The sequence below is a fragment of the Clupea harengus genome, chromosome 2 (assembly GCF_900700415.2).
Source record: "Clupea harengus chromosome 2, Ch_v2.0.2, whole genome shotgun sequence".
NCBI lineage: Eukaryota > Metazoa > Chordata > Actinopteri > Clupeiformes > Clupeidae > Clupea > Clupea harengus.
In genome coordinates, this window is record NC_045153.1 from 19,283,637 (window position 1) to 19,296,108 (window position 12,472).

Genomic DNA, 12,472 nt, shown 5'->3' on the forward strand with positions numbered 1-12,472 from the left:
TGTGCCTTTAACACCTCTGCCCTAGGACATTTATCACATTGAAATGTAAACCACAGTGATGTCTTCACAGATTAAAAGAGGCGATTATTTGTTTTAAACAACCAAATCGAACAGGACAGGGACATGGCAGGAGTCTCGACTCTTCGTTTGTGTGAAAGTGACGGCCTGATTGGTTTGGTGATTGTGTTTCCTGCCTGCAGCCAAGAAGCAGAGTGGGGACGCGATGGAAGATGAACAGTCCATCCGGAGGAAGATGCGGAGGCTAACCGATTACTATGAAGTGCACAAAGAGATTGGAAGGTGACTCACAGGCCCAAATCGTTGACAGGCATGATCATGCATTTCCTCTGAGTTCCAAAACAGCTTGCTATTAGCGGTTAGCAAGATTTCTAGATGGGATATAGTGATTTTGCTCCGGCGTCCTGTATTCTGCCTTAACAGAAATAAAATATTTACATAGTAAACTATGTATTTTAAGGTAAACCTCCAGGTCATTTCAAATCCTTACAAACATTACAAAATTGATTTATTTATGTATTTGCCTAAGCAAAGAATTTTGTGGCACGTTTAACCGCAGTGTAACTATGGAACTGTCACAGCGCTATAGTTCATTTACAGGTTTTATGTCACGTGGTGACTTTTAAAAGCAGATAATGACACTGTGCACAAACTACCTTGGCATTGACGCAGCAACCCTGTTGTTTGTCAGGCTGAAAAACAAGCAACATTCACCACTTGGACGACTCCCATATAAAGATGTTTACCCGTATCGCAGCTCTGCATGCTGTCATTCTCCCCCATGCCGTCATGCTCTGTAATTATAATCCCAACACCCCGCTGCCAGTTTCTGTGCTCTGAGTCTCACAGGCTTCGGGTGACTGTGGCTGCCTCTTCTCTGCCGTAGCTAATCCTCACCGAATGACTGGCTCTGTAGTCTATGGTGGCGCTCATAGAGACACTACGACCGTGCCAAAATCAGTGCTCCTCTATGTACCTGTCTGATCACTTGATGTATTTTAAAACAAAAGTTAATAGATGTAGTGGTCAAGCAAATCACTTTTGTCTTTATCACAGAGACTATGAAGTATTTACTTTCCTCTATAGTTTGTTGCTTGTTGCTTACAAAGCACAATACTTGAATACAAACACATACAAAACATACAAATATAAAACAGAAACAAATTTGTAATTAAAATGTCAATTCAATTGTAGTAATAATAAACACTATTTTCAGCATTGAAATGACTGAGATGTTTGTAAAGCATATGTAGAACATGTATCAGCATATGAACACTACACTTTTTTTTACTATTCAAATCTCTAGTTGGACATGATAAACAGTTCTAGATGTGGCCAACAGCAGTGCTTCAATTATTCTGTGAGAGAACATGCACACATCAGTGGCATATTTTTCTTCAGAATTGTTCATTTATTCTGTTATCTTCCATTGTGAGACATCTTGAGACAAGATATATGCAGTGTAATCCTGAGAGGAAAAAAAAATCTGCTTGACCGTGTTGTGAAAGACCTCTTACCCTGAATAATGTCCTCATTTTCATGGAAATTGAAAAATTCTTTCTGTTCAGGGGCGCCTTTTCATATGTGAAGCGTGTGACGCAGAAAGCGGGGAAAATGGAAAACGCAGCCAAGTTCATCTCGGCGGGCGCCAAGAAGAAGGCTTCGGCCCTGCGAGAGATGAGCCTGCTGTCAGAGCTGGACCACGAGAGAATCCTCTATTTCCACGACGCCTTTGAGACGAAGAATGCCGTCATTCTAATCACAGAGATGTATCCTTTCAAGCAAACTCTTTTCAAGGAGATGAAGAAGGCAAGATTAGCTAGATGGAAGAGCTAATTTAAAATGTCCAGATGTGAGGCAAAGTGTTTTCATTTAAGACGGAGTGATTCTTTCTGTTTGGCGAGAATACCACGAGGTGGTGCTGCGAGAGATGGCAGGATTAGCAAGAATGAAGAGACCTATTTCAAAAGTCCAGATGTAAAAAAAAGGGGCTTTTCCTTAAGTCAGAGTAATACCTTCTGAATGGTGAGAATACCAATCATATGCCTGACTAAGTGATGAGGATCTGTGTTGTTGTAACAATCCTTGAGGGTGTAAAGCCCCCTATCTTCTCACCAAATTTGGCTGTAGGCAGTGAGGGCCGCTGGTGTCAGGGTGTGATGTCTAATACCTATCTCACACCTGGCTCAGTTAGATGTCTTGGAGGAGAGCCAGCCTGCACTGCTCTCATACCCCTGTGGCTACACTGTCAGAAACACTTAGGGGATGGGCCCTTCAGGCCACTATCTTCAGCTTGTTTTCAAGGTGGTGAAGGTTATTGCTATAACCACACGGCTACACACTCTGTCACACACACACACACATACACTTGCACGCACACATACACACCACTAGTCTTTGCCTACCATTACATAATTGAGTGATGCCCTTGACAAAGTTGTGCAGGTGTCATGAGGAGCTTCTGGAGAGGATGACAAAGAAATCTGTGGTGATGGAGATAGATGTGAGTTGACTCCCATGACCTTCCTGACGTGTCCTAAGTAGTCTTATGTCCTTAGTCTCTGTGTCACATTTTAATAATAAAAAAAAATGCTCAGATGTGATATAATGAGGGAAAATCATTCTTTGAATGTGTTCCTTTAGATCTGTTCCACTATCAGACAGCTGCTGGAGGGAGTTAGATATCTTCACGAACACAACATCCTGCATCTGGATGTCAAGGTAAACAGATTAATCCAGTCACTCTTCAGTGTCACCAAGTTCCCTTTCCAGAGTGTTACTGCCGTGATCGACTTAACACCCTGTCCGGACTTCTATCCTAGCCTGACAACATTCTAATGGCAGATCCTACGACTGATCAGATTCGCTTGTGTGATTTTGGGAATGCCATGAAACTCACACCTGACGAGACACATTACTGCAAATACGGCACTCCGGAATTTGTCGCTCCGGAGATTGTTAACGAGACACCTGTCTCCAAGGCAACTGACATCTGGTAAAGTACCTGGTCCCCCAATTACAAAATGTCTGCTGCCAATGTATTTTCATCATGTGCTGTTATGAATAGACAAATGCATAATTGAATACATCATTTTTATTTGATTTTCTTATTTTTTTCAGGCCAGTTGGGGTCCTGACCTATCTATGGTATGCTCTTTTTTACTGTACACTTTGTCCAGCACATCAAGAAAAATAAATTCACTATACAATTTAATCACATCATAAAAACCTACTTACAGGTTCTCAAATAAGACGCTTTACCCTTTAACACAGTGTATTATGTTAGACATTTGATATAGCATACAATTTTTTTTATGTTGAATTTCAATACAATAGATCATAATTCATTATGAACACGAGGGCTAACAATTCATTCTTTCTCCACCACAGCCTCACTGGTGTGTCTCCCTTTGCGGGAGAGAATGACCGAAGCTCTGTCCTTAACATCAGGAACTATAATGTGGCTTTTGAAGAGAGCATGTTTGCGGACCTCTGCCCTGAAGCCAAGGGATTTGTTATCAAACTGCTGGTGGCTGATAAAGTGTGAGTGCCATACCCAGCTCTCGGTGTTTGATAATCTTGCTTTACAAAATCCTCGTACAAAAACAGAGCCATGACTTTTTGGATCTGAACAGTGTGAGAGGGACATGTACAAATACACTTGGTTTGTGTTTATGAATCAACCATGCCTTCTCATTTTCAGGAGGCCTGATACCAGTGAATGTCTTCGTCATCCCTGGTTTAAGGTACATTTTAAACATTTCATCAGTTGAAATTATAATCAAGCATTAATCCAGTTTTACATTATCCTTTAAGCATTTTTTTGGAATCTAGGAGTTGACATCTGTGTAAAAACGTCGTGCAAATTGTTTTGTGTAAAATCTTCTGCTGTTTAATTTCATGAGATGCTAAGAGGATTTTGGAATATGGTACCAAAGTCTCCCACAGGGTTCTTATGAACTAAATTTATTTTACGGAAACATTTTTTTACTCATCTACTTTTAAGTAAATTACAAGAACAGCCCTGATATGCCCAATTATGTATTTAATGAACTACTTAATCATATTATACACAATATATGTATTTTTTAATTACATATTAATTGTTGCTCTATGTTAATTATGACACTCTTAGATTCTAAACAAAGGAAAGTCCATCAGCACAGAGTCCCTTAAGAAGTTCCTGTCCCGGAGAAAATGGCAGGTAAGTGAGAGTCTGGATACAAACAGTAAATTGTAGTTTGTTTATTTACACTTTAATTGATATAATACCATTGGGATATCAGTAATTAATTCAAGAGCAGTGATTTGGTGTGTTCAAAACATTTATCTGTACGTCGTACATCTGTACATCGATTTCAAGCAACTCTCTTGGCTGTGGTTATCTTAATTGTATTCCTGCTTGTTCTCATTCCCTCAGCGATCTCTTATCAGCTACAAGTCTAAAATGGTGATGAGATCCATCCCAGAGTTGCTGCATGACTCCTCAAGCCACGTCTCCATCGCGGTCCCAAAACACCTCAAAGAAGGCTCCCCTGCTCCTTCCTCTTCCTCAGACTCTGATGAGGACATTCAAGAGCTACCCTTCATTCCCATGCCTTTGAACTTGGGCTTCTCTGGCTTGAGAGTCTCCCTGACCGATATCCCAGCAGAAGGCGAGGCAATGAGAAAGGCCAATGGCTCTCCAGAGGCTGCTGTATCAGCTAGCCAAGGACAGGAGCCAATGGAGTGTGAGCCAACAGAAAAGGACAAGGAGGGTGAGGATAAGTCAGGCAGGGGCCGTGCAAGGAAGAGATCAACGCAGGATGAAGAGAAAGGGTCTTCAGACGAGGAACCAGGAGAACTGCCTCAGAGGGTGGACCACCCAAAGAGGCCTCTACGCAGGGGCTCGAGCATGGACTCGGATAAGCCAGAGGGGGCCAGCCGAAGGAGAGGCGAACTCCGCCGAGGTGGCTCAGCCGACAGTGCCCTGCTGCTCCGCATCAATCCAGAAGATGGCGCCAAAGAAGGAGGCAGTGAGGACGGCAAACGAGTCCTCAAGAAGGCTGTGTCCATGGAGCTGCCACGTAGAAGCGCAAGTCCAGGAACCGGGAATATGAGCCAGGAGGACTACGCTCTGAAACTGGAGCTCATGAGGCAGAGGCTGCTGAGGGGCGGCCGAGTGGACAACAAGATGAGTGGACTCCGCGGGCCACTGATAGACACCCTGGGGATGGGGGACGACAGACGTCTCTCCCGGCGGATGGGTGCCCCTCCACTTGTCAGGGCAGCCTCAAGCGAAGATCCCAGAGAAGACATCCCGAAGACTAAGGTGCTTCGCAAGAGCGCCTCCTTCAGCCAAGGGGACACCGAGCCAATACCACTCTACAGACGCATGGGCGCCCCACTGGAGATCCCACTTGCTCAGATAGAGGAGCGTCGGCTGCAGGAGGCTGTGTCCATGTCTGCCCTAGCCGAGCCTCGTCCTGTCACGCCTAAACCTCCCACACCGGAGCCAGTGAGGCAGGACATTGCAAGCAAGAAAGAGGAGGGTGAAACTGAGAAGAAGGATAGTAAGCTCGAAGAGGAGGTGACTAAGATGGAAACAGAGGTAGTGGCCACAGGGGTTGGAGATGATCAGAGGGTAACTGGAGTTGCTGGGGACTCAAGAGTAGAGGAAGCAGAGGTTGTTCAGAAGGTGATCCAAAGGACTTCCACACCTAGCATGGTCCAAAGAAATGTAATAGAGGAAAAAATTGAAGAGGTAGATGAAGAGGAAGAGGAAGAAGAAGAAGACGAAGAAAGAAAGGAAGAAGTGAAAGATGAAAGGACGATGTACGCTGCTGAGACTGATAATAGAATGGATGAAGAGGAAGTTCACCCACCAGTTAGAACCCCTGAGATCCCCATATCTTCCAGCTCCATCATGTTGACTCCAACACCTGCAAGAGTCCCAACTTCAGTTGTCTCAACCTATGTGACACCCTCTCCTCCGAGTCATGTTGTACTCCCAGATGGCAGGCTATCTGCCTATGCCAGCATAATGCAGACAATTGCAACACCAGCCAACCAGCCAGCCAGTGGTTCAGCTGCAGCTTCTGCACCAGACTCTACCCAAATCCTATCATCAGTGCCTGTCTATGCACCCATATCAACAACTGTTCCTGAACCAACCCAAGCAGTTGTTGCCACATCTAGAACCGAAACCCTACAGACACAGGAGCACGCAGCAGTCTTCTCCAGGGTCGCGTCCACAGAGCATCTTCCTAATGAACCAAGTCCACCAAAGACTCCAACATCTCGCCGCTCTCCCATGAGGGAGACCACACCAGGCGAAGACAATATCAAGGACATTGCATCTGAGGAGGTCTTCGAGGCCAGGTTCAAAAAGCGTGAGTCATCCTTGACTCGTAGCTTTAAACTCCTCTCTAGGCAGAAACCAGAGGAGAGGCCGGTTGCGGTATCCACTGAGGACGTCGATGAGCAGGTATACAGGCCTGGAGTGGTGGGGGCTCCACTAGAGTTGGCGTCCAGGAGGCTTGAGGAGAAGTCAAAGTCAGTCCAGGATCTCCGTGAGGCCCAAAAGGATCCAGGGTTCATGAGGAGGCTCTCCATGCGCCTGAGGAGGACCCCATCCGAGGAGAGGAAGAAGGAGAAGGCCGAGGAAGAGGATCCCTCCACCCCAAGGCGTAGACTCTCCTGGGCTCTGGGTCGCCGAGGCTCCCAGGAGAAGAAAGAGGTGGAGATGGTGAGAATGGATGGAGGAGTGGAGACACCAACAGAGCCAGAGAGTGTCAAGAAGCCCAGCGAGTCTCCAGTCCTGGCCATGCGCAAGAAGATCGGGTCCACCGTGGCTGGCATATCCATGAGGATCCGCAGCTTCTCTGAAGAAAGGAAGACCAAGACTGAGGAAGCCAGGGAGACCAGGAGACCGTTGCTCTCTATCCTGCGCCGCTCCTCCACGGGGGCCTCCTCGGAGTCTCTGGATTCCGTGTCCAGCATTCAGTCCGAGTCCACAGCCAAGGGTATGAATACTCATCTCTTTCCCATTTCCCTTCCCTTACATATATACATTTATGTGTGTTTGCGCGCATGTGAGTGTGTGTGTGTGTGGGTATATATATATAAGATATATTTAAGAGTGAATCCCATCTGCTTTGCCATGTCATGTGAGATGGTTTGTCATTTATTTTCTGGCAGGTGCAGAGACTGATCGTAGGTCCAGGTGGGACAGGTGGGGTTTGTCCAGAGGCAAGAGGGACAAGACGGCCTCCCAGCCTGACATCCCAACTGCTATTGCCAGGGAGAACGGGTCGCTGCACTCACGCCAGTACTCAAGGCTGACCTCAGGTGTGCCTGCTTAATCCGGTTTCTATTGAAGTTGTCTCCTGTGATATGGGTCACGTGGAGCCAGGTTGTCTCACTGCTGCCATATGCCGCACAATACATCTTCATATGGCACAATGTATTCATACAGAGCAGATATAATGAAAAAGAAGCACCATGTACATTTAAGAAAGCATGTCACCAGTTTATTGCACATCTTTATAAGCCCTTCAATGCCTCATCTTGCTCCATTTCTCTCTCTTTCTATCTATCTCTCTCTGCCTCTTTCTCTCTCTTTGTCTTTCTGTCTCTCTTTCTCCCTCTCTCAGACTTCCCTCCTGTGTTCCACATCAAACTGAGGGACCATGTCCTGCTGGAGGGAGATCCAGTCACTCTGAGCTGCCTCCCTGCTGGCAGCCCCCACCCACACATCCAATGGTGGAAAGGTAAGCTTCCTCCTGTCACATCAGCGGAAGAGAGGAGCTCAATGTGGGCGGCTGAACTTTATTTATTCGCTTGGAGGCCTGTTTAGTTTTCTGCACAGAGACTATTCTCTTTGCAGAATGAATATTGATTTGTCTGCATCTAGTGCACAGACTGTATCAGTTTTCAGAATGTTTGTACTTTATATGCAGTGTTGAATGCTCCTAATGAAACCTTCTGTACTCTTGTGTAGTTTTGTGTAGTTGGTGTTTATTTACCATTTGCTTGATACTTATAGTGCTTGCAAAGCAAAGCACTACCTTGATATTTCTTCTTCTTCTTCTTCTACTTCTTCTTCTGCTTCTTCTTCCAGGATTAATACAGTTTGAATTGCTTAACGTAGAATCTATTATTAGTTCCTCCATTTTTCTTTTATCTACCTTCCCCATCTCTCTCTTTTTCACTCAATTTTGCATCATACTTTTTCCAAACAGCAGAAATAACTCATATTATATTGCATTGTGCCTGGATTTAATTCCCATTTGTTCCCACTGATCTCAATAGACTGCGGTTTGGCTGCATTAAGGGATAAAGAAGAGATCATGCAGAGGTGGCCTCAAAGATTAATGAATGTGTCATCACATTTTGCATATCTCTTAACCTTTTCCAAGTGTCCCTTCATTGTGTCTACCATGCACTTAGTTATAAATGCTGGGTTTATCAGTAAACTTTGTGCTGACCTGACCATAGTTTAGCGGTTTATTTTTGGCGATGTGAAGTATGCTTTGTTTTGCAAAATGTCACCTCAAACTGAGATCCCCTGTGGTGCTGCAAGGCCAGTTTTAAACTGTAAACAAAAGCCTATTTTAGACACCCAAGCCAAAGCTTTGACTCTCCAATCAAAACCGGCATTAGCCAAAACCCATGAGAGGGAGTTCACCGCATTCCTTTCAGTGCTGGCAGCTGTCACATTGCTGTGGGTTTTCTCGTTTTACCCAGATAAGAAGCCACTAGAGATTGATGCGAGGATGAACCTGATCTCCTGTCCCGATGGGAGGCAGCTGCTGATGATCATGAAGACCACCAAGAAAGACGCAGGGCTGTACGAGTGTGTGGCCACCAACCCCCTGGCCTCCGTCACCAGCTCCTGCACCCTCTCCCTCGCCCGTGAGTTTCACCGTCACGTCAAACAGCTGTGACAGGGAGGAGATGATAGAGAGAGATAGAGAGAGAGAGAGAGAGAGAGAGAGAGAGAGAGAGAGAGAGAGCAAGTCAGTTCAGCTACTCTGTGAAACTAAATTTGATATAGCTTTGGTAACATAGGCTCATCTCTACTACTAAAGCATATTTTAATTTACCTTCACGTTTACATTTCGCACATATAGCAGATACTTTTATCCCAATTTGAATTTGAATCTGCATGATTAGGAGAGATAAATTGAGAGGGATGGGAACTGGAGGGATGAGTGAGAGAAACCCACAGGCACAGTGCCTCTCCAGACCCAGCTGTTTGCAGCTGGCCTAAGGGAGGGGCCCAATATCATAACAGATGAGGCTTGTGGGCTTCAGCAGAGCCGGAGCTGCGGAGCCTAACTAACTCTCTGATTAGAGCCAGAGGCTCATGAGATGCACAGCTTATCAGGGCACACAGGCAACACCAGCTGGGTTCATACATCATCATGCCTTTGCGGAGACAGGCAAGGTGACGGCATAGACCAGTAGGGGTCCTCATTGGTCTACATTTCTGAGTTCTTCACTTTCAGATGGTATAGTCTGTACTCAACAGCTTTTTAAATGATTTTATTTAGCAAGTTTATATATATATACCACAAGATATTCTACCAGTGTGTTATGAATTTGTGTGGTTTAAACTATAACTGGTTGGTTTTTTTTTTACTGTAGAAACAGTGGATGCTTGCCCCATAGGATTATGTTGTATAGCTTTTATGCAGTTGACAATTATAGTGTTCTAACTTTACAGTTCTTTACAGTTATTGAGGTAAACAGACAAAGGTCTATCTCTGTAGGGATCCCTTCCATGTTGTCAGACACTTACAATAACATTTATGAGCCTGTCAATGACGAAATCAAGCGATTTACTTTGATGCAGATGCTTTGCCCATTGGATTACATTGCATAGCCGTTTTGCGGTAAAAGTAAAATTTGAAACAAATTGGACCCAAAAAGATGTGAAAATAGGGCCCAGGTTAAAAAAAATACACTGATGGAACTTATTTCAAATAATGAATCAGGGAATGTATTTATGAACAATGCTCATTATTCATTCATGAACATTGACTCAAATGATGTCCATCCCTGTAGGTCTTCCCAACCGCCCGGGGACCCCCGAAGTTCCACAGCGCTACAAAAACACCGCTCTGGTGGTGTGGAGGCCTTCAGACACCATGGCTCCCTGCACCTACTCTCTGGAGAGGAAAACAGAGGGTGAGTGCCATACTATCTGGGAGGACTTTATTTGCTAGATTACAAACTCAGCTTTTTCTTTCTTTTCTGTCTCTTCTTTCTTTCTCTCTCTTTCTTTCTTTCTTTCTTTTCATGTCCATAGTAAGTGTGTTTGCCCAAAGGTGTGTATTATTCACTATAGTAATGCAGGACATGTTCATGCTGTATGAGAGAACTGACCTTCTTCAGTAACCAAACTCTTTAGCACCACCATTTGGATATTTTCAGTACAGCAGTTTTTCCCTTTTGTTTTTGTGGAACACTATCAATTGGCAAGTTAATAAAAGGATATCTTCATTTTTTTAAGTCTACTACTTTTCCAAATGCCAAAAGATGACTTTTAAAGTATTTCTATAAGATTATATGGGACATGCTCCTTTGGAAACATAGATAATTGTGGTCTATTAGACACACTTTCTCTGGTAAATGTTTTTTTTCCACAAGCATAGGTTCTAAGTTCAAACTTCGGAAAATATTTCCTGAACATTTAAAAAATGTTCTTGTTGCTTATAAGCGTCATATTTTCATATTTTTTTACCTATTAAGAAAGTTATGCATTGAAATGCATGGTCCTCTCTTCCAGGTGACACTAACTGGCTCATAGTGGCCACTGGTGTGGCAGACTGCTACTACAACGTCACTGACCTGCCTGCCTCAGGCGCCATTATGTTCAGAGTGGCCTGTGTGAATAAGGCTGGACAGGGACCCTACAGCAACCTGTCAGAGAAGGTGGTCCTGGACACGCCAGGTATGTTACACTTGCAGATGGCTTCTTCATTCTCATCTGTTCCCTGCTTAACGGAGCATGGGCATTGACAGAGCAGTGTCAGCTTACCTGACAAGGGAATAGTTTAAATATCTTGGGGAGGACAACTGTTGTTCAAATACTATATTATGATGCAGGCTTTCATTTTATTTAATGCAATTCGTTTATTTATATCTAAGACTTCAAGTGTACATTTTTTGACAGAATCTCCCAAATCCTCTGGAGCAGTGGTGGTGAAGACACTCCCGTCAGCGCCCACTGTGGTCACATCCTCCATGACGGTGCCTCTGAAGCCTGCCACCACCAAAACCATGGCCCCATCTAAGGCCCCTCCTGCACAGCCTGCAGCTCCTTCTGCCACAGGCCAGCCCAGCAAACCCACCGCTCCTGTGCCTACGGTCACGGTTCCTGCCTCGACTCCATCCCCCGCCCCCGCCCCAGCCCCTGGCACACCGACGCCTGCCAAAGCCAGGAGCACCCTGAACATCACCATGGCCAAACCCACGACTGCCAGCACCCAACCAAAAGCGCCAACTGTCACCAAACTCGCGCCCCCTGTGGTCCTTCCCAAACCACAGAGTCCGATCAACGTGGTTCCCCCCATGACCAAAACCCCTGTGTCTCCCCCACCACTGGTCTCAGCCCCGCAGGCAATCGGAAAACCAATATCAACAGTGCCAATGTACGCCCCTGCCGCCACCACATCAGCCACGAAGGGAGCCCCCACCACGCCTTCCCGTGCCCTCTCCCCCCCGGTTGTGCTGGTGACCAGCCTGACCCCTGTTGGGGAGGGCCGCATGACGCCCAGCGGGCGGGCAACACCCTCGGGTCGGGCCACCCCCTTAGGGCTCAGGATCCCCTCTGTAAAACCTGGCGAGTCCATGTTACGGCAGGGGGTGCCTCAGAAACCATACACCTTCATGGATGAGAAGAACAGGTAGATATTGATACTATAGATACTGATACTGACTGTATAGTATAGATATAATATATTACATTATAAACAGTCTTCGTAAATAGTATTGCTTTTCTGAAAAACAATATCCTGTTTAACTTTGCACCTAAATTGCACTTATAAGTAGTGATACACATATTTTGTAATGTAATGCACAAACAACATCCATGTGATTTCTTCAGCTCGGGTGCCCATAGAAAAGTGTAAGCATAAACACAAGAAATTGAAGTCATGAAGGGCATTTAAAAGGTTGCTGTTTTTATTTGTGTTTGGCTCATAGGGGTAGGTTTGGTGTGATCCGAGAGTGCCGGGAGAACGCCACTGGCAACCTCTTCATGGCCAAAATTGTGCCGTACGAACCAGAGAACAAGAAAATCGTGCTCCAAGAGTACGACATCCTCAAGTCCCTGCATCACGACAAGATCATGGCACTACATGAGGCCTACGTCACTCCGCGCTACCTGGTCCTCATCTCAGAGTGCTGCGCCGGGAAGGAGATTCTCTACAGTCTTATTGACAGGTCAGGAAGGAAGGAAGGAAGT

At 45.3% G+C, this 12,472-nt stretch overlaps 1 protein-coding gene across 7 annotated transcripts in view; it reads left to right on the forward strand.

Moving 5' to 3' along the window:
- spegb (striated muscle enriched protein kinase b) overlaps positions 1 to 12,472 on the forward strand; it is a 62,078-nt gene that overhangs the window by 44,352 nt on the left and 5,254 nt on the right. For all 7 annotated transcript variants that reach the window (XM_031585641.2, XM_012834020.3, XM_031585650.2 and 4 more), the window contains 17 exons: positions 201 to 300; positions 1,587 to 1,787; positions 2,464 to 2,521; positions 2,662 to 2,739; positions 2,841 to 3,013; positions 3,139 to 3,165; positions 3,409 to 3,561; positions 3,722 to 3,764; positions 4,154 to 4,222; positions 4,439 to 7,022; positions 7,198 to 7,347; positions 7,653 to 7,769; positions 8,746 to 8,913; positions 10,069 to 10,191; positions 10,793 to 10,957; positions 11,180 to 11,912; positions 12,211 to 12,450. In XM_031585641.2, coding sequence (XP_031441501.1) covers positions 201 to 300; positions 1,587 to 1,787; positions 2,464 to 2,521; positions 2,662 to 2,739; positions 2,841 to 3,013; positions 3,139 to 3,165; positions 3,409 to 3,561; positions 3,722 to 3,764; positions 4,154 to 4,222; positions 4,439 to 7,022; positions 7,198 to 7,347; positions 7,653 to 7,769; positions 8,746 to 8,913; positions 10,069 to 10,191; positions 10,793 to 10,957; positions 11,180 to 11,912; positions 12,211 to 12,450 — 5,182 coding nt within the window. The remainder of the gene's footprint in view (positions 1 to 200; positions 301 to 1,586; positions 1,788 to 2,463; positions 2,522 to 2,661; positions 2,740 to 2,840; positions 3,014 to 3,138; positions 3,166 to 3,408; positions 3,562 to 3,721; positions 3,765 to 4,153; positions 4,223 to 4,438; positions 7,023 to 7,197; positions 7,348 to 7,652; positions 7,770 to 8,745; positions 8,914 to 10,068; positions 10,192 to 10,792; positions 10,958 to 11,179; positions 11,913 to 12,210; positions 12,451 to 12,472) is intronic.